General features: G+C 46.2%; 1 protein-coding gene and 2 non-coding genes across 3 annotated transcripts; 1 reads left to right on the forward strand and 2 right to left on the reverse strand.

Moving 5' to 3' along the window:
• Window positions 1-1,730: 1,730 nt before the first annotated feature.
• LOC120930949 (ADP-ribosylation factor 1-like) lies at window positions 1,731-3,139 on the reverse strand. Its single transcript, XM_040342082.1, has one exon. The coding sequence runs from the start codon at window positions 2,902-2,904 to the stop codon at window positions 2,326-2,328; it is 579 nt and encodes a 192-aa protein (XP_040198016.1). The 5' UTR covers window positions 2,905-3,139; the 3' UTR covers window positions 1,731-2,325.
• A 6,711-nt stretch (window positions 3,140-9,850) lies between these two features.
• On the forward strand, window positions 9,851-9,935 carry TRNAR-UCU. The gene is given in 2 exon segments: window positions 9,851-9,887; window positions 9,900-9,935. It is a non-coding gene; the product is annotated as a tRNA-Arg (tRNA).
• A 2,721-nt stretch (window positions 9,936-12,656) lies between these two features.
• On the reverse strand, window positions 12,657-12,729 carry TRNAT-UGU. Its single transcript has one exon. It is a non-coding gene; the product is annotated as a tRNA-Thr (tRNA).
• Window positions 12,730-26,469: the final 13,740 nt, after the last annotated feature.

Raw genomic sequence — 26,469 nt, forward strand, 5'->3', positions numbered from 1 at the left:
ACTACCCTCGAAGGAGCTCCTGGTTTGTTTTGGGTGGCATGCTACCTCTGTATCTCTGCTGTCTAGGGTACTTGATGAGAGTTGTAATAAAGGGAATGTCTTTTCTGTGCTTTTATTACCCAGCCGGGTAAAAACGATTAACCACTTAAGCCCCAGACCAAAATGCAGGTAAAGGACCAGGCCCCTTTTTACGATTCGGCACTGCGTCGCTTTAACGAACAATTGCGCGGTCGTGCGACGTGGCTCCCAAACAAAATTAGCGTCCTTTTTTTCCCACAAATAGAGCTTTCTTTGGGTGGTATTTGATCACCTCTGCGGTTTTTATTTTTTGCGCTATAAACAAAAATAGAGCGACAATTTTGATAAAAATGCAATATTTTTTACTTTTTGCTATAATAAATATCATCCAAAAATATATAAAAAAACAATTTCCTCAGTTTAGGCCGATACGTATTCCTCTACATATATTTTTGGTAAAAAAAATCGCAATAAGCGTTTATCGGTTGGTTTGCGCAAAATTTATAGCGTTTACAAAATAGGGGATAGTTTTATTGCATTTTTATTATTTTTTTTTTTTTTTTACTACTAATGGCGGCAATCAGCAAATTTTTTCGTGACTACGACATTATGGCGGACACTTCGGACAATTTTGACACATTTTTGGGACCATTGTAATTTTCACAGCAAAAAATGCATTTCTTGTGGAAATGACAGTTGCAGTTTGGGAGTTAACCACAAGGGGCGCTAAATGGGTTATGTTTCACCTAGTGTGTGTTTACAACTGTAGGGGGGTGTGGCTGTAGGAGTGACGTCATTGATTGTGTCTCCCTATAAAGGGGAGGACACGGTCGATGCAGCCGCCACAGTGAAGCACGGGGAAGCCGTGTTTACACGCGGCTCTCCCCGTTCTTCAGTTCCGGGGACCGATCGCGGGACCCCAGCGGCGATCGGGTCTGCGGGTCCCGCGGTCCCGAAGCTTCGGACCGGGTCGCGGGTGCGCACCCGCGACCCACTGCTGGGTAGGTGTACAGGACGTGCCGATACGTCCATCTGCCCAGTTGTGCCATTCTGCCGATGTATATTTACAGGCGGCGGTCCTTAAGTGGTTAAACAGTAGAAAGGTGAAGGGATAGCAAATAGGAGACAGCAGATTCAGGTGTAACTGCATACGGGGAAACAGTCCTGCTTCCAACAACACTTTACTTCGCCACTCCAGCCGGAGTGGGTGTAGCGCACCTGGACAGGCCTCTCTCACAAGCCTGGCAGCCAGAATGTCACTCGAACTTAGGATCAAGTCTCTGCCACAGACCCTCCCAAAAGAATGGAGACAATTATGGTCCAGAATCTCTCAGTAGATTCAGCACCCGAATCTCCTTCAGGTAGTTTTTGCAAGTTAGCGACTGACAGGCGACCAACATCCAGCCTGTCAGATCCCAGGTAGTCCCCCGATGAATGGACAGGCCCCTCCTGGAACACCAGCCTCGTGCTTAGTATCCTTTGGTCAGCCTCCTCCAATTTGACGGACAGCTCGGGACCCCCTCCAAATTGGGGACCCAGTCAAACACTGGGCCCGCACAGCAGATCAATTGCTCCGGGCCAACGGGGCCCCGGAACCATGAACACTGCTACCCACACACACCCCGACCAGGATGGCCATATGCGGAGTTGTCGTGGAATGGCTACCCCAATGGAGGGCGCCACATGAGGAAGAACCTCGAGGCAATGGCGTCTGCCCCCCTTATACCCCTCCCCAGCATGCACAGTGAGGCGGCCCACCCCTGACTGGCCGCCAAGGAGAGATACTCAGTCTCACTTGACCCCACTGCTGCCACCTGCCTTCCGGGGGTGACGGGAGTCCCCGAACGAAAGGCCAGCCCACAGTACAGCCAAGCCAGAGCAGAGACCCAAATTTAAACAATCAAACTAATTCAGATCTAACTATTTCTCTAAATTCTCCCCCTAAATTTAACATAGCACCGGCTCTGAAAGTAGCCAGGCGCTAAATTAGTAAGACCCATTAATGTTAAATCTGTCAGTGAAATCACAAATTTTTACATTTTTGAACTACAATTTGTTTTAGAACCTACAACCAGTCCTTTAAATGTGGTTTTTCACAGTACCAGATAGTCAGAAGTCACAAAACCTTTCCTTTGATAGTCTTACATGGTAGAGATGACAGGAGGAGCTGGAGCTCTTTGGCCGGCACGGTTCCTCCGCTCCTCGGCTTGTGAAGAAGAAGTTGATAACCGTGTAATAATGCTGTACACTCATATAGCTCAGAGTCCTTAGACAAGAAAAGACAACATAATATGGATAGACATGAATTTAGCCCTCTTGGCAAGTCTTGTTCTTCTGAAACTGCTTCACGAAGTTGGTGAAGACCTCCAGCCCCTCCACCAGTCCTTCCCCATTGGTTGCAGAGCAACCCTGGATGTGCCACGGATGTCCTTTTGTCTTCACCAGTCCCAACTCTTCCGAAAGCTCCATAGGTTTCTTGGCACCTGGGAGATCTTGCTTATTGGCCATCACCAAGAAGGGCACACCTCTCATGTTATCATCCTCCAGCATAGTACTGAGTGCTGTCCTGGCTTCATCAAACCTCTCTGTATCGGCACTGTCCACCACAAAAATCAACCCATCTGTATTGGGATAGTAGTGTCTCCACAGGTTAACAAGTCTTCCCTGACCGGGTACATCCCAGACAGTAAAGGTCACATTACGGATGGGCTCCACAGTCTCAACGTTGAATCCGATGGTTGGGATTGTACGTACTGTCTCATTCAATTTCAGCCTGTAGAGGATGGTAGTCTTTCCAGCAGCGTCCAGACCCAACATCAAGATCCGAGCCTTGGTGCCAGAGAAGCTCATAAGAGCTTGGTAAAGGCTGCTGAGGAGGGCACCCATATTTGCAGATGTAGACCTTATCTATTTCTTCTGAAATCTGTCTGCTCTGATGTCTGTAGCTCTGCATATTCCTAGTGAGCTCCATTACCGTATATATACACAAGATCTCTTCCCTGGCCAAACCCAAGAAAGGAATTTCCTGGTTGCTCTCTAGTTCCGTACTATGTTGGAAGATTCCTCTATAACCCACTGTGACAGTGTCGAAGCTGACAGCAGCACAGGAAGTGATGTTGTTAGCACAGAATTCAAAACAGAAACAACTTTATTGTAAAGAAGCACTTTAATTGATAGATACGTCAACCATTGAATTGTACAAGGGCATGAAACAACATTGTAATTGTTTTCACAGACCAACGCACTTGCAAGTACCAAAAAATATGTAGAAATTAATTTAGGTAAAACATATTGTAATAGTTTTAACGCCCCCTTACTTTCAGTATGGGCACTACGCTAAAGTTAGTGGGGAATGGGAGAGTTATTTTGCTCCCATTCACAATTTGCTAAATTTGGGGCTGCTGTAATTCCTGATCTGTCCTGTAGGTCAGTCTGCGCTCCAGGGGTGCCGATTCTACCCCTGGGCGACAGTTGGCGCTAGAGGGGTTCTGGCAGAGCCACTTTTCTCCAGCAGCCAATTAGAGGAGTTTTCCCTCGTGGAGCATGCTGGGGGAGAATATATCTGTGGCAGACGCCATTTTTGTTGGTTCTTCGTGGGTTCCAGGTTCCAGGTGCGGCACCCACCTTTAGGGTGTGCGCATCCAACGGACCCGGGCGATATGGCCTACCAGGCCGGGGTCGCATGCTACGCGGAGCTCCATGTTGCTGAAAGGGGCCCCAGTGACTTACTGGGTCCCCAACGCTATTGAGGAGGTCCCAGGCTGTATGCCATTCGATGGGGGTTCGGCTTGAGGAGAACCCGGAGGCAGGTTGTCCAATAGGGCTTGAACGAACCATCGGGGATCTGGTGACCGGGACATTGACAGGTAAACTTCAACTGTCACCCGGTGACCCTGACTTAATCTACTGGGGGGATTCGCTCAATCCGTTCAGCTCATCTAAGTACCAGACCTGTGGCAGAGATCCCCAGAGCCGGGTCTGTGGCAGAGGCCTGTTCCTCCCAGCAACCTAAAGCGACACTTCGGCTGCCAGGCTCGTGGCAGGAGTCTGTCCGGGGGCACTTCACCCACTCTGACGAACTGTATCTACTACTACTGTGCTACTGGGAGCAGGATTGCTCTTTTCATATCCAGGCCTGATACTGCAATGTTCTCTATCGCTTCATCAACCTTTTCTCTACTCTCTCTACTTTATGTTGATGTTGGCTATGTTGGGTCGAGAATAAAGCATTCAAAAACCTTTTTTTATTGACTGGACATTCGCTCACTACTGTACTCATGAACTGCACCCCTAGACAACAGTAAGAGGTAACTTAATACGCCGATCCCAACAACAATCAGCGGCTCCTGAGGGGGTAACGCTACATAGTGTTATGAATAAAAATAACTTCAGCAGTTTATCAGATGCAGCATTGGTGCATCCATATGGGCGCACGGGCACCGCCCCCTCTCTCCTGCCACCTCTCTATCACGAATAGATAGATTCATGCATTGTAGGTGTAGCGCTACCCCCTCAGGAGCCACTGATTGTTTTGGGATCGGCGTATTAAGTTACCTCTATGTGATGTCTAGGGGTGAAGGTAGTGAGTAGAGCAGAAATTGAATGTCCAATCAGCAGATAAGGTTTTCTGAATGCTTTATTTCTCGGCCCAACATGGCCAACATCAACTTGAGATAGACAGAAAAGGTTGATGAAGTAAAGGAACTTTGCAGTATCAGGCTTTGGATAGAAGGAAAGCAATCTTGCTTTCTGTAGTAGTACAGTTCGTCGCCACTCCAGCCAGAGTGGGTGAAGTGTCTCCTGACAGACCTCTGCCACAGGCCTGGCAGCCGGAGCGCCACTTGCTGGGAGGAGCAGGCCTCTGCCACAGACCTGGCTCTAGTGAGACCTCTGCCACAGGCCTAGTACTTGGATGATCTAAATGGTTGAGCAAATCCTCCCAGTAATTGTTGACAGTGCGAGTGTACCTGTCAATGTTCCGGTCACCAGATCCCCAATGGTTCGTTTAAGCCCTTTTGGATAACCTGCCTCCGGTTTCTCCTCAAGCTGATCCCCCACCGAACGGCATACAGCCTGGGATCTTCTCAGGAGAAGGGGGACCCAATAAGTCACTGGGGCCCCTTGGTAGCATCAGTTGCTCCAGGCCAGGAGGGCCCAGAGTCAGGAACTCCACGTAGCGCGTGACCCCAGGCCAGGTGGGCCATAGTGGTGGGGCCCGCAATGTGCGCACACCCTAATGGTGGGTGCCGCACCTGGAACCAGGAACCCGCAAAGAACCCAGAACAACGGCCTCCGCCACAGAAATACTCCTCCCCAGCATGCCCCGCGAGGGAAAACCCCTCCAATTGGCTGCTGAGAGGAAGTGGCTCCGCCTGGACCTCACTGGCGCCACCTGCCGCCCAGGGATTCAACCGCATCACTAGAACGCAGACTGACCCACAGAACAATCCAGATTTGGCGACAGCCAAATTTAACAAATTAAGAATGAGAGCAACTTATCTCTCATTCTCCCACTAACTTTAGCGTAGTGCCCTTAATGAAAGTAAAGGGGGCGCTACATAGGAATTGTCAAAATCTGTCCCTGTGTTTGTATTACCTTTTGACACTTTTTTGGTGAATGGGTAGAGGTACTATGTGGCGGCGCGATTGACAATGGATTTACATCGGTAGGTCGGAAACTGCAACCGTGAGTCAATTTAAATGAGATTTGACAGTTTTTTTTCTTTATAAATAAATTTTTTGCTGCAGCATGTTCTTTTATCAGCCCTCAAATTTTCCACTCGAGTAGAAAAAGAAGTCTGGCGATCGTGGGCTGCCTGGGAGGGGGGCGAGCACTGCCGGCAGGCGGGGTTGGATAGGAGCCATTCTCCCAGCGTTCGCCAAGCGGGGAACATCGCTGTTACAGCTTTCATTTGCATTGCCAAGTGTTCCCGTCGCTCGCCGTCACATACAGCCCCGCCTCCTGGCCCGGGTACTTTGATATAGGTCACACGTCTCGGCATTGGACGGGTGATCTGTCTATCAATGGGGGGATTTTTGAAGAAAGGTATTTAAACAAAATGAAAACAATAAATAAAAAAATACCCAAAGAGTAAAGGCACAGGGGTGAGCTACCAGTCAGGCCATAGTTTCTAAATAGGGTGGAACTCTGTCCTAAATCTCCAGAGCAGTGGTCTCCAAACTGCGGCCCGTGGGCCAAATGTGCCTTTATTTGACCCTTGGGGCATAATTCCTCCCACTGACACCAACAATGGGGCACTTTTCCTCCCACTGACACCAATGATGGGGCACTATTCCTCCCACTGGCACCAATGATGGGGCACCATTCCTCCCACTGACACCAATGATGGGGCACTATTCCTTTCACCGACACCAATGACACAAAGGAAGCAATGCAAGGAGATCAGGGTACTTTTAACCACTTGAGATCCGCGCTATAGACGAAATACGTCCGCAGCGCGGCTCTCAAGTGCCAAGTGGCCGTTTAAAAACGGCCTTTATGTGCATTACCCGCGCGCGCCACTGGGTGGCGCGCGGCGGGTAAAAACTGTCCCGACGCATCGCCGAAGACCCGATGCGTGTACCTGGCGGCCGCGATGTCCGCCGGGTACACGCGATCGTCGGTGACACGGCAGGTGACAGCAGGGACGTGGAGCTCTGTGTGTAAACACAGAGCTCCACGTGCTGTCAGAGGAGAGGAGACCGATCTGTGTCACTTGTACATAGGGACACAGCATCGGTCCCCTCCCCCAGTCACCCCCCTCCCCCCACACAGTTATAACACACCCAGGCTACACAGTTAACCCCTTCCTCACCCCCTAGTGTTAACCCCTTCACTGCCAGTCACATTTATACAGTAATTAGTGCATTTTTATAGCACTGATCGCCGTATAAATGTGAATGGCGCCAAATTTGTGTCAAAAGTGTCCGATACGTCCGCCGCAATATCCCAGTCCCAATAAAAATCGCAGATCGCCGCCATTACTAGTAAAAAAAAAAATAATAAAAAAAATCATAATTCTGTTCCCCATTTTGTAGGCGCTATAACTTTTGCGCAAACCAGTCGCTTATTGTGATTTTTTTTTTTTTTTTACAAAAATACGTCGAAAAATACGTATCGGCCTTAACTGAGAAAAAAAATAGTTTTTTAAAAAAAAATTGGGATATTTATTATAGCAACAAGTAAAAAAAATATATATTTTTTTTTAATTGTTGCTCTTTTTTTGTTTATAGTGCAAAAAATAAAAACCGCAGAGGTGATCAAATACCACCAAAAGAAAGCTCTATTTGTGGGGAAAAAAGGACGCCAATTTTGTTTGGGAGCCACGTCGCACGACCGCGCAATTGTCAGTTAAAGCGACGCAGTGCCGGACGCTGAGATTTCGCCTGGGAACGAAGGGGGTTTATGTGCCCAGTAAGCAAGTGGTTAAACACAAGTACACAGTACAACAGACCCATATCAGGAATATGAAAATGTTGGACTGGTTTGATTTACAGGGACTGTACTTTGCACTGTGCTTGAACATTGCTCAGTGAACTGTGCTGACGATAACAGCGGTGACAGTACAAAGGGAGTGACCTCACAGAAGAGACAATCATTTCAGGGTCAGACATAAAAATGAGGAAATCTTCCAAGTTCCAACGTAGACCAGAGTGACAGAACAGGTAGGACCTTCCTTTCTCTAAGCCCAGAATCAGAGGTGACATCACACATAAAGGCTAGTACTGAAAAGGAGCGTCTACAGCTATCAGTACACCTGTTTTACAGAATTTATGACATATGATAATAATTGTGTAGTTAAAAGATTAAAAATTAAAATACTAATTTATCAAAAAGACGAATTAGCTGCAGAAATCAAAGCAAAAGTAGAACAGATAGTTACATTTAGGCCCCTTTCACACTGGGACGTTTTTTAAACGTTTTTCGAGCGTTATTTGAGCGAAGCCTCATCTGCAATCCCAATGTGCTGGTAAAGCACCGCTATGACCCTAACGTTTTAGGGCGTTTTTGCAGTGCCTCAGTGTGAAAGGGCAGGGCGTTTTTACAGCGCTTTCAATTCATTTCAATGGAGAGGGGCGTTTTTGGAGCATTTTTTTCAGCGCCGAAAAGCTGCTCCAAAGATGCTGCTTGCAGGACTTTTCTCAACGCCCCGCCAGTGCAACGCCTCAGTGTGAAAGGGTAAGGCGTTTTTACAGCGCTTTCAATTCATTCCAATGGAGAGGGGCGTTTTTTTTTTCGTGACTAAAAACTGCTCCAAATATGCTGCTTGCGACTCAGTGTGAGAGGGGCCATTGAAAGGGTCCATTGAGATACATAGAGAGCGTTTATGAGCGTTTTAATAGCGCTATTTTTAACGCTAAAACGCTGTAAAAACGCTTCAGTGTGAAAGGGGTCTTAAGGGGAACTCCAGCCCATTTGTTTTAACAGTTTTAAAGAAGAATTAGATAGTTTTATATAGTTACATTAATCTAGCTTGGACCAATGTACCTATGTGTATACCATACCTGTGGGATTCCCCTGGAAATCACTGAAGTAATCAACTGCTAGACACATGCAATTAGTTTTGTTCTATATTCGATTTTGACAAATTTGTTAATTCGTAAACATCCAAATTAACGAAAACCTGTTTAATGATTTTTTTCTGAATATTCGTAAATTAGAATATTAGAAAATTGAGAAACTCAAAAATTCAGAAATTCGAAAATTCGTACATTTGAAAATCTGGAAATTCGAAAATCTGAAAATTTGAAAATCTGAAATAATAACTAACTGATAATAACTTATCTATTAAATTATAGGTATTGGAATTTCCTTTCGAATTTGGCTGCTAGTGAATGTAAGGAATACAAATTCACCCGAAGTTACTAATTAACAAATGCAGTATCTAAGCAAATGGAATGTAACAAATTAATAATAATGAATAATAATAATAATTAAAAAAAAATCTAATTTTTGGATTTTCAAATTTACAAATTTTTTTTTCCTTTTGATTTCGGAATCTGCAAATTTTCTAATTTTCAAATTTTCGGATTTTCAAATTTGCTAATTTAAGAACATTTGGATTTTCAAATTAATGAATTTGTGAATTTACAAATTTGGGTTAATTTACAAGGTGATCGTACACTTTAAAGCGGGGGTTCACCCACAAAAACTAATTTTTAACATTAGATTGAGGCTAATTGTGGGAAGCACAATCGGGTGTTTTTTTTTATATCAATGCAGTACTTACCTTTTTAGAGATAGATCTTCTCCGCCGCTTCCGGGTATGGACTGCGGGACTGGGCGTTCCTATTTGATTGACAGGCTTCCGACCATCGCATACAGCGCGTCACGAGTTGTCGAAAGTAGCTGAACGTCGGTGTTTAGGCGCCGTATAGAGCCGCAACGACGTTCGGCTTCTTTCGGCAACTTGTGACACGCTGTATGCGACGGTCGGAAGCCTGTCCATCAAATAGGAACGCCCAGTCCCGAAGATCATACCCGGAAGCGGCGGAGAAGATCTATCTCTAAAAAAGTATGTACTGCATTGATTTAAAAAAAAAACACCCGATTGTGCTTCCCACAATTAGCCTCAATCTAATGTTAACAAATTTTTTTCGGGTGAACCCCCGCTTTAAGTTCTCTGGTATCATCCAGAGATGCAATATGTGGACTCACAGTCATTAGTGTGGATGGTGTAGGAGGGGTAGGCTGAAAGATGGTTCAGTAAGTGGGAGATTTCCCTGCCTGTGTTTTGGATTTGATGAAAGAAAGACCCCTGTTAGCTTCTGAGGCCATGTTGTTACCACTATGCATATCTCTACATGGAGGTGATGTGGAGTTGGCAGGAAGGGCTCTGTGGCGCAATGGATAGCGCATTGGACTTCTAGAGGGTGTAGCAATTCAAAGGTTGTGGGTTCGAGTCCCACCAGAGTCGCTTTTTAAGATTCAGAAGGGCAGTAAACCACATAAGGACCAAGCACATTTTTTACACTTGGTGTTTACAAGTTAAAATTAAAAATTACTTAGAACCCCCAAACATGATATATTTTTTTCCAGACACCCTTGAGAATAAAATGGTGGTCGTTGCAATACTTTTTGTCACACCGTATTTGTGCAGCGGTCTTACAAACACAATTTTTTGAGAAAAAAACTTTTTGGAATTAAAAAATAAGAAAACAGTAAAGTTAGCCCAATTATTTTTTATATTGTGAAAGATAATGTTACACCAAGTAAATTGATACCTAACACGTCATGCTTCAAAATTGCGCGCACTCGTGGAATGGCGACAAACTTTGACACTCAAAAATCTCCAGAGGCGATGTTTCAAAATGTCTACAGGTTACCAGTTTTGAGTTACAGAGGAGGTCTAGGGCTAGAATTACCTCACATGTGTGGTTTGAACACCATTTACATATGCAGGGGCGACTTACGTATGTGTTCGCTTCCGCGCGCAATCACGGAGGGATGGGGCACTTGAATTTTTTTTATTATTTATTTAACTTTTTATTTTTTTTGTTTTACACTGTCCCTTTAAAAAAACATTTGGATCACTTTTATTCCTATTACAAGGCATGTAAACATCCCTTTTAACCACTTGCCGTCGCCGCACCGTCGAAATACGTCCACAAGGTGGCTCTGCTGGGCGAGAGCACGTAATATGACGTCCTCTCTCCCAGCCGCCACTAGGGGCGCGCGCGCGCCCCCCCGCTCGCCCCCGACTCCCGTGCGTGTGCCTGGCGGGCGCGATCGCCGCCGGGCACACGCGATCGCTCGGTACAGAGCGGGGAACGGGAGCTGTGTGTGTAAACACACAGCTCTCGTTCCTGTCAGCAGGGGAAATGCTGATCTTCGGTTCATACAATGTATGAACAGAGGATCAGTGTTTCCCCTAGTGAGGCCACCCCCCCCCCCACAGTAAGAACACACCCAGGCATACTTAACCCCTTCCCCGCCCCCTAGTGTTAACCCCTTCACTGCCAGTGGCATTTTTATAGTAATCCAATGCATTTTTATAGCACTGATCGCTATAAAAATGCCAATGGTCCCAATGGTCCCAAAAATGTGTCAAAAGTGTCCGAAGTGTCCGCCATAATGTCGCAGTACCGAAAAAAAAATCGCTGATCGCCGCCATTACTATACTAGACTAAATATAAAAAATATGACATAAAACTACCCCCTATTTTGTAAACGCTATAACTTTTGCGCAAACCAATCAATAAACGCTTATTGCGATTTTTTTTACGAAAAATATGTAGAAGAAAACGTATCGGCCTAAACTGAGGAAAAAAAATGTTTTTTTATATATTTTTGGGGGATATTTATTATAGCAAAATGTAAAAAATATTCATTTTTTTCAAAATTGTCGCTCTATTTTTGTTTATAGCGCAAAAACTAAAAACCGCAGAGGTGATCAAATACCACCAAAAGAAAGCTCTATTTGTGGGAAAAAAAGGACGCCAATTTTGTTTGGGAGCCACGTCGCACGACCGCGCAATTGTCTGTTAAAGCGACAGAGTCCCGAATCGCAAAAAGTACTCTGATCTTTGGGCAGCAATATGGTCCGGGGGGTAAGTGGTTAATAGAAAAAAAAAGCATGAGCGGAACTCTTAAATATGAGGGGTCAAAAAGATATTTACACTAAAATATTTTTTTGAATGATTTGCAAGTAGTTTTTGCAAAATATGTAATTTGTATACGGTCCTGCCGTGATTGCGTGTGCCCGGCGGACATCACGGCCATCGGGCACGCGCACCGTGTCCCGAGCACGCCCCCTAGATGGCCGGGAAGCCCAGGATGTCATATGACATCCACCCAGGATGGGTGATCCCGGCCCAGATTCACATACGATCGCGTATCTTTGTGCGGGCGTAACGTATCTGTTGCGGCGGAGTAGCGTAAATCGGCCGGCGTAAGCCCGCCTAATTCAAATTTGGAACAGAGGGGCGTGTTTTATCTAAATGTTGTGTGACCCGACGTGATTGACGTTTTTCACGAACGGCGCATGCGCCGTCCGTGGAAATCTCCCAGTGTGCATTGCTCCTAATACGCCGCAAGGACGTATTGGTTTTGACGTGAACGTAAATTACGTCCAGCCCCATTCACGGACGAGTTACGCAAACGACGTAAAATTTTCAAATTTAGTCGCGGGAACGACGGCCTTACTTAACATTGGTACGCCGCACTTACGCCACCATATAGCAGGGGTAACTATACGCCGGGAAAAGCCTAACGTAAACGACATAAATGTACTGCGTTGGCCGGGCGTACGTTTGTGAATTCGCGTATCTAGCTAATTTGCATACTCGACGCGGAATTCGACGGAAGTGCCACCTAGCGGCCAGCGTAAATATGCATTTACGATACGACAGTGTAACACAGTTACGCCAGTCGGATCTACGGGAAATCTATGCGTAACTGATTCTAAGAATCAGGCGCATAGATACGACCGCGCAACTCAGAGATACAACGGCGTTTCTGGAGATACGCCATCGTATCTCGTTTAAGAATCTGGCCCCCCATCTGTGGATGTCATTTGACTATGGGCGGGCTCTGAAATGGTTGAGATTAGTTTGTTGTATTCTGGAATTCCACTTTGGGACTCTTCGGGAAATTATATTATGTACTATGGGGGACACAGTTGGCAAAACTCAAACCTAGGCTCCAGTGAGATTTGAACTCACGACCCCTGGTTTACAAGACCAGTGCTCTAACCCCTGAGCTATGGAGCCTCATGTATAGATGCATATAACTCAAAACATGTATTTATTTCTCTACAGATGCAGGCATAAGGTGGCAGATAAATCAAATATAGTTAAAACCATTTCAGCAGTTTGTTGCTGTGGTGCAAGGAGCTCAATCTAAATTTTACTAAAATGAAGCTGTCCTACACATGTCATCATTTGTTGGTGACCTAATCGTACAAAATTCTATGATTCGAGAGAGATTATGCAGCTCCATAGACTGCTCAGCCATTCTGATCCACAGATTTGGGTAGGGGGCAACTTCCCTTTAAAACATAATCTCATCTTCTTAAAGCGGGGTTCCCATTACGTTTTTCAATTTTTAAAAATAACACCTTTCATCTTGCGTTTTACATCGCTCTATAGTGTCACTTACTATGTGCAAAGGCCCGCCGTTCCGCCGAGGTTATTTCAAACGAATACTTTATATTCCTCTCTGCTGTGCATTCCCATTTTGCTTGTGGGCATTGTAAAGCCCACAAGAAATTGTTTCCGGGAATCCTGTGGATGACGCGTTCTGACGAGCCACCCGTCCCGCCACAATCTCACGCATGCGCAAGACTGCTGCAGCGCCGCTCCCTAAACCACTTAGGTTGCCATCACAATGAGCGGCGGCGCCGTTGTGATGGCAACTCATAGTAACTAGTCACGCGATTCTCGAACAGGGGAGGCGCACGGCATCATGAGTCATCAGTTCCCAGGAGCATTAGCGCTGTTAGGAGCCGAGGGAGCGGACGTCAGGAACCTCTGTGAATAGGAAGGCAGATTTCGTGGGACCGCATAGCAACAGGCATTTCAGGGTGAGTAAAAAAATGTTTTATTTTTTTTTATTTTTTTAGGTCTAAACTACAGTTTAAAGCTAAATAATTTTTTTGATGGGACCTCCACTTTAATTCAGATTTTTCCATCCCTAACGCAGGACACGTTTCGTTTTCAAGGGCACGCTGAAGCTCACATGATTTCCACTATGAATCTTTTGAGCTGACTTCAGACATGCTACTATTGTAACTCAAGTTCATTGACACGGAACACAACTCTTTATGGCTGAAAGTTTTCTTTCTCATGACTCATGGAAAAGGTGTTATCAGCTGAGGGAATAACTACTCTCTCTCTATCTATCCTAGATAATGGTGCAGTTATATACAATGGGTAAAAAAAATGTATTCAACACGTCACCATTTTTCTAGGTAAATATATTTCTAAAGGTGTTATTGACATAAAAAGTTCACCACATGTCGGTAATAACTCATGCAATCCATACATACAAAGACACCAAAACAAATAGGTTCAGAAATGAAGTTATGTGTAATAAAATGGAATGACACAGGGAAAACGTAATGCACACATGAAGTAAGGGAGGTGCAAAAAGGCATGGAAAGCCAAGACACCAGCTGAAATTGATTGGTAATTAAAAAGCAATTCTGCCTCTTGTCAGTGCAAATTAATATCAGCTGGTTCAGTCTCAACTGTTGGCCTATAAAAAGGTGTCTCATTACCAAGGTGTCACATAAGAAACATCATGGGTAAAAGCAAAGATTTCCCTCAAGACCTTTGCAACCTTATTGTTGTAAAACATACTGATAGCATTAGTTACAGAAGGACTTCTAAACTTCTGATTATTCTAGGGAGCACATAATCTGGACGTGGAAAGAACAGCATTTCACCATTAACCGACCACAACCAGGTGCTTCTCGCATGATTTGTTCAACACGCTGGTATAATGTATGGCCTACCTTAGTAGACTAAAGCTTCAGGTTCCAACTCGGCCCTTGATATAGTAAACAACTGGGATATTGCCCAGCCTCATCGACATTGAAAAGCCTACGGTTGGGTGACAAAAGGCACAGGGAGCAAAAAGTACAAAAATCACTTACAGTCAGTGACATGCCTTATGTATAGCCCCATAGAGCTGATGCTTTTGTTTTTTGTTTTGTACATCCACTGCGACAGAAGCAGTGGCAGGTGGTGCTCAACATTTTTGGGGGGGCACAAACAAGCTGAAAAAAAAAACATCAATTGCAGCCACTGTGCCCATCAAACGCAGCTACTGTGCCCAGCAATTGCTGCCACTGTGCCCATCAATTGCCGCCACTGTGCCCATCAAACGCAGCCACTGTTCCCATCAATAGCCGCCAGTTTGCCCCATCAAATGCTGCCAGTTTGCCCCATCAAACGATGCCAGATTGCCCCATCAAACACCGCCAGTTTGCCCCATCAAACACCACCAGTTTGCCCTATCAAACGGCGCCGGTTTTCCCCATCAAACGCCGCTAGCTTGCCCCATCAAATGCAGCCAGTTTGCCCCCGCCCGGCACTTACCTTTCTCGGGTCACTCCGAGTCCTCGATGTCTTCTCCCGTCCTCTTCATGTCATCTCTGCTATGATTGGACGCCTGATAGGCGTCCAATCACAGCGCCTGTCACTTCAGTCAATCAGGTGACAGGTAACCAGACCCGGTGCACCTGATTGGCTGAGAGGCGGGTCAGTGTTAGGGAAGCAATTCCCTAACCCAGCACTGTTTAAACAGCGAACGCACAACCGTGCGCACGCTGCTTAACAATTTGCAAGCCTACAGGCTCTAATCAGGAACCTATTAGAGCCTATGCCACCCCCACCGTTGGAATTCAGATGGCCGGTGCTCGAAAAGGGGCCAGACACCTAAATAGTGGGCGGCAGCGCCGACAATAGATAGATTCAATAGATATTGTTGATTGACGGGTGCAGTAGAGAGGGGGTGTTGCTCCTACGCCCACTTTGGAGCCATGTTACAAAAAGCAGACTAGCTGACCCCGACATGATTTGAACATGCAACCTTCTTATCTGCCATTGCGCCACAAGGTCATTGATAACTATTGGAGACAGCTCCAGATGGCTGAAGGTGTCTTTTCACATGGCTCCTGCAACAGGTGTATCGTCAACTGAAATTAGGAACATTGTTACCAAAGTCGGAATTTGTCCTTTCTTGACTATTCCCCATGGTAGCATGTCTTTGGCTCATTAATGCACCTCTACTACCAAATAGGATTAGCTCTCTATCTGACCACACTCAGGCCCCGTACACACCATAGAATCCATCCGCTGAAAAATCTCAGCGGATCGGTTTCAGCGGATAGATTCTATGGTGTGTACATTCCTGCGGATATTTATCCGCGGGAATTTCACGATTCCAGCAGATAAAAATTTGTAGACATGTCTACAAATCTATCCGCTTGAATCGATCCCAACGGATTGATCCGCTGGTCTGTACAGACTCACCGGATCAATCCGTCCGAAGGGATCCCCCGCATGCGTCTTAATGATTCGACGCATGCGTGGAATTCCTTATATGACAGCGTCGCGCTCGTCGCCGCGTCATCATCGCGGCGACGGCGCGACACGTCATCGCGAGGGGATTTCGGCGCGGATTTCGATCCTATGGTGAGTACACTCCATCGGATCCAAATCCGCTGAAATCCTCGAGAGGATTTATCCGCGGAAACGGTCCGCTGGACCGTATCCGCAGATAAATCCTCTCGTGTGTACTAGGCCTCACAGTATTCCATAAATATACCTTCTAAAAGGGCAGAAACCTAGGCTACCACAAAGAGTAATCAGGAAAGGAAAATGACATGTAAAAGTATTTTTCCTAATGTTGACAACTCCATGGCAGCACACATTTAGGAAATAGATTGTTGGAGTGTTTTAGAGCATAACTCCTAAGGTTTTTTCAAAGGAACTGATGTTTTCGTTAAAGTGAGGGGATAACTGCTCTATGTCATGATACAAAAACACAGGGGGCTATATGAGGCGTAGCTAATAATGTTAAGTATGGCCGTCGTTCCCGCGCCGAGTTTTCAAATTTTACATTGTTTGCGTAAGTCATTCGCGAATACGGATGGACGTAATTTCCGTTCACGTCGAAACCAATGACGTCCTTGCGACATCATTTAGAGCAATGCACACTGGGATATGTACACGGACGGTGCATGCGCCGTTTGTAAAAAACGTCAATCACGTCAAGTCAACACACATTAACATAAAACACGCCCCCCTTCCACATTTGAATTACGCGGCCTTATGCCGCAACAGATACGTTACGCCGCCGTAACTAAGGGCGGAAGTTCTTTGTGAATAAAGAACTCGCGCCCAAAGTTAGAGCGGCGTAACGTATCTCAGATACGTTACGCCGGGCGGACAGATACGCCAATGTATCTGAATCCAGCCCATTGTCTCTCGAATGCAGCCTTTTTTAACCAGGGTTCCACAAGATGTTGCTTGGGGTTCCTTGAAGAGTGTCAGGTTGACCTCCAATCTGATGGTGCTTGCATATTTCAAGGTCCTTCCCCGCTTGGCAGAGCTAGTAGAATAACAATTGGTATTTTGACCACTGACCGCCAATATAAGAGACACTTTCCTATTGGCTTTGACAGACTAGTTTCAGCAAGCAAGAGGCGTAACTAGAATCTTCGGAGCCTTTGTCCAAGAAACCATGAAGGGCCACCCACCCCCTAAAAGGAGGGGGGCCATGTGAAAGGAGGTGGGCCATATGACAGAAGTGGGGCTGTGTGACACGAAGGGAGGCAGTGTGATGGGAAGGTAGGGAGCAGTGTGACAGTTGGGGGGAAATGCAACAGGAGTGAGGACCATGTGACAGGAGGGGGGCAGTGTGATAGGGGGGCAGTGTGATGGGAGGGGGCAGTGTGACAGGGGCAGTATGACAGCAGGGGTCAGTGTGACAGGAGCGGGCAGAAAATGCATTTGTATAGTCGGCTAGGAAGGGTGAAGTATACTCAATGGATAATTTTTATTTGAACCAATCAGTCTGGCAGAGACCAACTGTTGCATGGATTACTCCCAAATGTCGTCCCAGTCACAATGACAGTCTCTCTCAATGCCAGGTGGTACCTTCAGTCCACTCCAATCCAAACAACACTGACAGTCCTGCTCCTGGCTTGCCTTGCTACTGTCCTGCAGACGCACACTCAAGGCTCCGGCCACCACTCTGCTCGGCACCCTTGCACCATGACATCACATAACACATTCAGGCACCACCTCCGTCAGACCCACCCCCCCCCCCCCCCCAACACACTGTAGAAGACACTGAGATGGTCTCAGCCAGATCCAGGCCAGAACTGTGCATGCGTAGTTCGGAGCCAAGCGTTGCAGTCATATTTTTTACTGGCAACATTTTCCTATCACTGGCAGGAGAAAAAAGTGCAAGTGGGTTACAAGAAATTTTCTCCAGAACCCAGGGACACTAGGAAGTACTGGGGATCACTAGGAATCTTCTTGGAAATACAAAGACATTGAGGATCCTGGCACTAGGATCAATAGCTGTTGTGGCCATGCCTGGGGCAATGAGACTAGCTTCAATAGAAATGGAGATGACCTGGCTGGGTGTGTAGCTAATTGATTCAACAGCAGCTGTCTTGTGGGATAAAAGGTAACAAGAACCTTGCATGTTAAAGACATGGAACTACATGTGCATGCATCAAAGCTGCAGGTCAGGGACAGACATATTTGCAAAGTTACATTTATCCAGCCCAGCTCGTCCAATCACAGAACACTTTGCATTCAATGATAAAATGCAAAGTATTCTCTGAATGGTGCTTGTGCCAAATGAGCAACCTTGTGTGTTCACTAAGCAGCAGTGCAATCAATAAGTACAGGACTAGGAAGATAGCGGCAGTCACTAGAGTAGCACCTACTATAGTGATTAACAGCTTCCACAGGGATCAGCTAGGTATGAAACATGCATATTTAAAGTGACCCCAGCTGGACATCAACCATACCTGGAAATCAACAGTGTAACAAATACATCATTTTTGGGGAGCAATCAAAGTTTTTGTATGTGTGTGTGTATATATATATATATATATATATATATATAGTCTTGAAATAGATAATTTTTTTATGCAATCTAAGGACAAAAGATGTATCAAAACAATTAATTAATTTTCCAGTATTTATTTTAAAATAAAAACTGCAGAAAGGCAGGGTGAGCTGTGATGTCTTCTCTCTGCTCCCCCGCCCACCTGCTCGCTGACTGGCCAGCCCATCCGCTCACTCACCCGCTGACTGGCCCGCCCATCCGCCAACTCTGGATCAGGAGCGACACTATGTATGGGACTAAGGGGAGGTGGAATCAGTATGCGTAGAACTTCAAAGAGAGGAGGTGAGTGGGGGTATGCTATAGGCCACCCAACGAGAGAGTGGATACCCTGCGCTGCCAGGTGTGCGTAAATGGTAGCTGCTGACACGGCTTATTCAAAAAAGCAAAACAACCAAAAAAATACGTATGTGTAGCGCTAAAATTAATAAATGAATATCAAAATACCAAAAAATGTGTATAGTAAAAAATAAAACACATATAACATTAATAAATGTTAGACACAAATTGTGAAACATGTGAGATTCCTCTGTAGCGAGGGGTGACAACAGTGCCAACTGGCACGTGAACTGATGCACCTAAGGTGGTATCAAACATAAAAACAAAGTCCAACAAAAACTCCTAAGTGTGATGATCCGAGGTATGTAGCAAAGTTCATCAACATCCACAAGTCATTCAAGTGAAAAGGTGAATAAATAGAAAAAGCGTGACTCCTTTAACGTGACAATCCCATCACCGGAAAAAGTGCAGGCTTACCGGAACTTGTTGACCACTGGTGGCATATGCCAAAAGAGGTCAGTCAAGGCTTTATATGACGATTGTCAAACAGCAATCCTTGGCAGGAAGCGTAGGTCCAACTGGTGGGTAGGTCCTTATATGGAATAGGTCCCCAGGAGTAAGCCGGAAGCTATACTGATGTTGGTATCCCAAAACCAATTGGCTCAGTGTGTTAGTGGTGCATAGAGAAAAATAAAGAGAAGTGGCCACATAGCGTAACTCCGTATAAAAGAAAAAATACGTGTTTATTCACAGCTAACAAACTTACATTTGGCTGGAAGTAAAAGAGCTCTTGCATGTAAATGGGGCGACAGTGGAGTCCTCCCGACGCGTTTCGTGGTCAAAAGCACATCGTCTGGGGTGTCCCCACATCGTCCCCCAGACGATGTGCTTTTGACCACGAAACGCGTCGGGAGGACTCCACTGTCGCCCCATTTACATGCAAGAGCTCTTTTACTTCCAGCCAAATGTAAGTTTGTTAGCTGTGAATAAACACGTATTTTTTCTTTTATACGGAGTTACGCTATGTGGCCACTTCTCTTTATTTTTCTCTATGCACCACTAACACACTGAGCCAATTGGTTTTGGGATACCAACATCAGTATAGCTTCCGGCTTACTCCTGGGGACCTATTCCATATAAGGACCTACCCACCAGTTGGACCTACGCTTCCTGCCAAGGATTGCTGTTTGACAATCGTCATATAAAGCCTTGACTGACCTCTTTTGGCATATGCCACCAGTGGTCAACAAGTTCCGGTAAGCCTGCACTTTTTCCGGTGATGGGATTGTCACGTTAAAGGAGTCACGCTTTTTCTATTTATTCACCTTTTCACTTGAATGACTTGTGGATGTTGATGAACTTTGCTACATACCTCGGATCATCACACTTAGGAGTTTTTGTTGGACTTTGTTTTTATGTTTGATACCACCTTAGGTGCATCAGTTCACGTGCCAGTTGGCACTGTTGTCACCCCTCGCTACAGAGGAATCTCACATGTTTCACAATTTGTGTCTAACATTTATTAATGTTATATGTGTTTTATTTTTTACTATACACATTTTTTGGTATTTTGATATTCATTTATTAATTTTAGCGCTACACATACGTATTTTTATAGGCCACCCAACATGAAGGAGGAGGAGGAGCTAGAATTACTATCTCAGTTAGAAATGGCAGGGAAACAGGATAATGTAATCATAATGGGGGACTTAAATTATCCCGATATAGACTGGGCAGAGGGAACAGCTTACTCACTAAAGGCCCGTCACTTCATGAATGTTTTACAGGACAACTTTGTGTCCCAAAAGGTGGATTCCCCGACTAGAAAGAATGCCCTGTTAGGTCTATTAATTATAAACGAACCAAGTATGATCTCAGATGTGGAGATACGCAATAACTTGGGATCTAGTGATCGTAGGATGATCGCGTTTACCATAAATCATAGGCAAAAGAGGCATATGGGTAGTACAAAAACACTAAATTTAAAGTGAGACAATTTTTCTGAGCTACGAGCATTGCTATATGACAATAATTGGGACCAAATTCTATACTAAATGCCTTCTTCTCCACCATTTTTACACAGGGAGAAGAAGGGTTTACCAACAGCGATTGTAGTGTTAATGACACAACATGCAACATACCCACGTGGCTAACAGAGGCCGGAGTCAACTAAAGACTCCATAAATTTAACACAAATAAATCACCAGGACCAGATGGCTTACACCCACGAGTCTTCAGAGAACAGTCAAGTTATAGCCAGGCCATTGGGGCATATCCACAAAAAGCCGGCGCAACTTAAAAAATCCCATTTAAGTTACACTGCCTTAAAATTTCTACCTAAGTGCCCGATCCACAAAGCACTTACCTAGAAATTTCAGGCTGTGTAACTTAAATCCGGCCGGCGTAAGGCGTTCCTCTTCATCAGGGGGCGATTCCCATTTAAATGAGGCGCGCTCCCGTGCCGGCCGTACTGCGCATGCGCAAAGTTACGTTACGCCGAGTTTTGATGATCGCGCCGGGTAAAAAAAAGTTGCGTCGGGGAAAAAAATAAAAAAAATTGACAGCGTCGCTCGGCATGCATTCCTGAGGGAGAACTCCATGCCAATTTTCAAAGAAAAAAACAGCATGGGTTCCCCCCCCAGGAGCATACCAGGCCCTTAGGTCTGGTATGGGTTGTAAGGAGACCCCCCCTACGCCGAAAAATCGACGTAGGGGGTCCCCCTACAATCCATACCAGACCCGTATCCAAAGCACGCTACCCGGCCGGCCAGGAATGGGAGTGGGGACGAGCGAGCGCCCCCCCTCTTGAGCCGTACCAGGCCGCATGCCCTCAACATGGGGGGGTTGGGTGCTCTGGGGCAGGGGGGCGCACTGCGGGCCCCCCACCCCAGAGCACCCTGTCCCCATGTTGATGAGGACAGGACCTCTTCCCGACAACCCTGGCCGTTGGTTGTCGGGGTCTGCGGGCGGGGGCTTATCGGAATCTGGGAGTCCCCTCAAATAAGGGGGCCCCCAGATACCGGCCCCCCACCCTAAGTGAATGGATATGGGGTACATCGTACCCCTACCCATTCACCTGGAGGCAAAGTGATAGTTATTAAACACACGACACAAGGGTTTTTAAAATCATTTATTAGTCTGCTCCGGAGGCCCCCCCCTGTCTTCTTTAGCTCTAATACCAGGGGGGGCTTCTTCTTCCGCTCTCCGGGGGGGTCTTCTCCGCTCTCCGGGGGGGGGCTTCTTCTTCCGCTCTCCGGGGGGGTCTTCTCCGCTCTCCGGGGGGGGCTTCTCCGCTCTCCGGGGGTCTTCTTCTATCTTCGCCGCTCTCCGCTGTTGACTCGGCGCACCCCGGTTCTTCTCCAGCTGTCCGGTGCCTTCTCCTTCAGCACTGGCTGCCTGCTATCTTCGTGTGTTAGCTCAATTACTAGCAGGCAGTCAGCACGGTCTTCTGTGACGTCATCTTCTTCTCTTCTCTTCTTCTCCCTTCTTCCGATGTTGACCCGACGCCTCTTCTCGCTGCAATGATGGGTACCTACCCACGTGGGTACCTACCGGAGCATGATGGGACGATGAGGCCTATATAAATCGGATGCAAGGCGCGCTTCCATCATTGCAGCGAGAAGAGGCGTCGGGTCAACATCGGAAGAAGGGAGAAGAAGAGAAAAGAAGAAGATGACGTCACAGAAGACCGTGCTGGCTGCCTGCTAGTAATTGAGCTAACACACGAAGATAGCAGGCAGCCAGCGCTGAAGGAGAAGGCACCGGACAGCTGGAGAAGAACCGGGGTGCGCAGAGTCAACAGCGGAGAGCGGCGAAGATAGAAGAAGACCCCCGGAGAGCGGAGAAGACCCCCCCGGAGAGCGGAAGAAGAAGCCCCCCCCCGGAGAGCGGAGAAGACCCCCCCGGAGAGCAGAAGAAGAAGCCCCCCTGGTATTAGAGCTAAAGAAGACAGGGGGGGCCTCCGGAGCAGACTAATAAATGATTTTAAAAACCCTTGTGTCGTGTGTTTAATAACTATCACTTTGCCTCCAGGTGAATGGGTAGGGGTACGATGTACCCCATATCCATTCACTTAGGGTGGGGGGCCGGTATCTGGGGGCCCCCTTATTTGAGGGGACTCCCAGATTCCGATAAGCCCCCGCCCACAGACCCCGACAACCAACGGCCAGGGTTGTCGGGAAGAGGTCCTGTCCTCATCAACATGGGGACAGGGTGTTCTGGGGTGGGGGGCCCGCAGTGCGCCCCCCTGCCCCAGAGCACCCAACCCCCCCATGTTGAGGGCATGCGGCCTGGTACGGCTCAGGAGGGGGGGGCGCTCGCTCGTCCCCACTCCCATTCCTGGCCGGCCGGGTAGCGTGCTTTGGATACGGGTCTGGTATGGATTGTAGGGGGACCCCCTACATCGATTTTTCGGCGTAGGGGGGGTCTCCTTACAACCCATACCAGACCTAAGGGCCTGGTATGCCCCTGGGGGGGAACCCATGCCGGTTTTGATTTTACAAATTGCCGTGGAGTTCTCCCTCAGGAATGCATACCAAATGCCGACGCTAGAATTGGCGGGAATCCAAGTCGGATCCCCGTCACCTCTATGACGCGCTTGCTTGAATGTGCTTTTACATGGTGTTACTAACTCTACACTTTGTAAAAGCAGCCCTAATTTTACACTTACAAACTAAAACTTACGGCGAAAAAACGAAGCTGAAAAGCTTTGTGGATCGCCGTAAGTGCTAATTTGCATACCCGAAGCGGCATTTCGACTCGAAATGCCCCCAGCGGCGGATGCGGTACTGCATCCTAAGATCTGACAGTGTAAGTCCCTGTCGGATCTTCTGCCTAACTTTGGAAAACTGATTCTGTGGATCAGTTCCAAAGTTAGAACCAGGGATACGACGGCGTACGCCGGCGTATCCATTTTGAGGATATGGCCCATTGTTCCTAATCTTTGTTGACAGCATACTGACAGGATTGGTACCAGCTGATTGTAGAAAAGCTAAAGTGGTACCAATATTCAAAAAAAGACAGAGGCTTTTTCCTGGGAATTAAAGGCCAGTCAGCCTAACATCAATAGTGGGTCAATTATTGGAGGGGATGATTAGGGATTATATCCAAAGCTTTACTGAGGAGAAGAATATCATTAGTGGTAATCAGCATGGGTTTATGGGAGCAGGGCCGGATTAACAAGGGGGCTGATGGAGCTGCAGCTCCAGGCCCCTTTCTCAAGATAGGCCCATTTGCCCAAAAAAAAAATCTTAATTTTTTTTATTTTATCGACTTCGGGGGTTGTAGCTCGACGACCAGAGGTCACAGAAACCCCACATTTGGGGGGTAGGCAGGGGAAGAGCTACCCCACAACTGGTTAAAATATGGGACGGCTATCATTTATGGTTCCGGAGATACGGGCCTGCTTGCACAGCCTGTCAGAAGCTACATTCAGAGCGGCCAATATAAATACAAGCTGACACACTGCAGCAGACTGATAGGATCACATTGCTTATAATAATTATTTGTATATTACTCATGGTAATTAACCCCTTGCCACCCAGGCCAATTCTGACACTTCTGTACTACATGTAAAAATCATCATTTGTTTTTTGCTAGAAAATTACTCTATGGTGGTCTTTGCACTTTTTATGTTGCAGGGTATAGAGCTGCACGATTCTGGCTAAAATGAGAATTGCAATTTTTTTGCTTAGAAGATAGATCACGATTCTCTCACGATTGTTGCGGCCTAACATCATCTTTCACATTAAAAAAAATAAATAAAAAAAAATGGGTTAACTTCACTGTTTTGTTTTTATGGTTTTTATTATTCATTGAAATGGGAAAATGCAGTGTGGCATAAAATATTGCAGCAATAGCCATTGTATTCCCTAGAGTCTCTGCTAAAATATATATAATGTTTGGCGGTTCCAAGTAATTTTCTAGCAAATAATATTGCTTTTTAACTTAAGAAACAAGTGTTGGACTTTAAGTGGTAAAATTTAGTTACAATGTTAGTTAGTTACAATGTTTCATTTTGTTTACAAACTTGGCAGACTGCTGAGATTTTTTTCTTTACACACAGAAGTGCATCCCTTTGATCTAAGAAGGAAGTGTTAGTTACAATGTTTCCTGTTAAAAACTTGGCAGACTGCCCAGATATTTTCTTTTGACAGCTGAAAGTCTTTCCACTTGTTATATGAAAGAATCAGCACACTCTGCATTGGAGATCGTCAGGAGGGTTGAATCGAGATCACAATTTTTTTAACGATTAATTGTGCACTGTCTTTGCGCAGCAATTTTTCAAACATGTTTTTTTGGAAAAAAAACTGTTTCATTCATTAAAAAAACACTAGTTAGTTAAGTTAGCACAATTTTTTTTGGTATCCTAAGCGATGCTTTACATTTTTTTTAGGTTACATGTTTAGAGTTACAGAGGAGGTCTAGTACTAGAATTATTGTTCTCGCTCTAACGATCGTGGCGTATGTAACCTGTGTGTATCTGGCTCTGATACTACCAGTGCCTACCCAGCCACTGACTACTATCTCTCCCCAGCCTGTCCCCACACACCCTCTCACCTGCTGACCTGTGGATGGGGGAATCACTCCTGCAGTGTTATTGTGTTCTGCCAGTGCGTACAATGATCAGTGTTGCTAACTTTAGCTGGCAGCACTGATTGTTTTGGGAAAAACCTGACAGGCTGGTTGTACTCAAGTCGATTAATAGATTGAATTGTGTAAAACCAGCTAGCCCATACATAGATCGACTATGGCTGGTCTCTGCATAATTGGCGTAATTTCAATCCATGTATGACCTGCTTAACCACTACGCAGTCCCTAAATATCCTTCCACTCCTGTACATAGTGCTCACTGTCATACTCTCCACACTCCTCTCCTGTACATAGTGCCCACTGTCATACTCTCCACACTTCTCTCCTATACATAGTACCCACTGTCATACCCTACACACTCCTCTCCTGTACATAGTGCCCACTGTCATACCCTCCACACTCCTCTCCTATACAGAGTGCCCACTGGCATACCCTTCACACTCCTCTCCTGTACATAGTGCCTGCTATCATACACTTCTCTCCTGTACATAGTGCCCACTGTCGCACCCTCCACACTCCTCTCCTGTACATACTGCTCACTGTCATACCCTCCACACTCCTCTCCTATACATAGTGCCCACTGTCATTCCCTCCACACTCCTCTCCTATACATAGTGTTCACTGTCATACCCTCCACACTCCTCTCCTATACATACTGCCCACTGTCATACCCTCCACACTCCTCTCCTGTACATACTGCCCCATCATACCCTTCACACTTCTCTCTGGTATGTACTACCCTCTGTCATACCCCCACACTCTTCTGTACATACTGCCCATTGTCATACCCTTCACACTCCTCTCCTGTACATAGTGCTTTTTGCCGTACCCTTTGTACTCCTCTCCTGTACATAGTGCCCACTGTTAGACCCTCCACATTCCTCTCCCTCACCTGCACATACTTCCCACTTATATACTGTCCATACTCCTCCCCTATGTCGCTTACCCACAAAAACATGTCTTTAAAATTATACTGAATATCCTCAATG

This window comes from Rana temporaria, chromosome 3 (genome assembly GCF_905171775.1).
Source record: "Rana temporaria chromosome 3, aRanTem1.1, whole genome shotgun sequence".
NCBI classification, from domain to species: domain Eukaryota; kingdom Metazoa; phylum Chordata; class Amphibia; order Anura; family Ranidae; genus Rana; species Rana temporaria.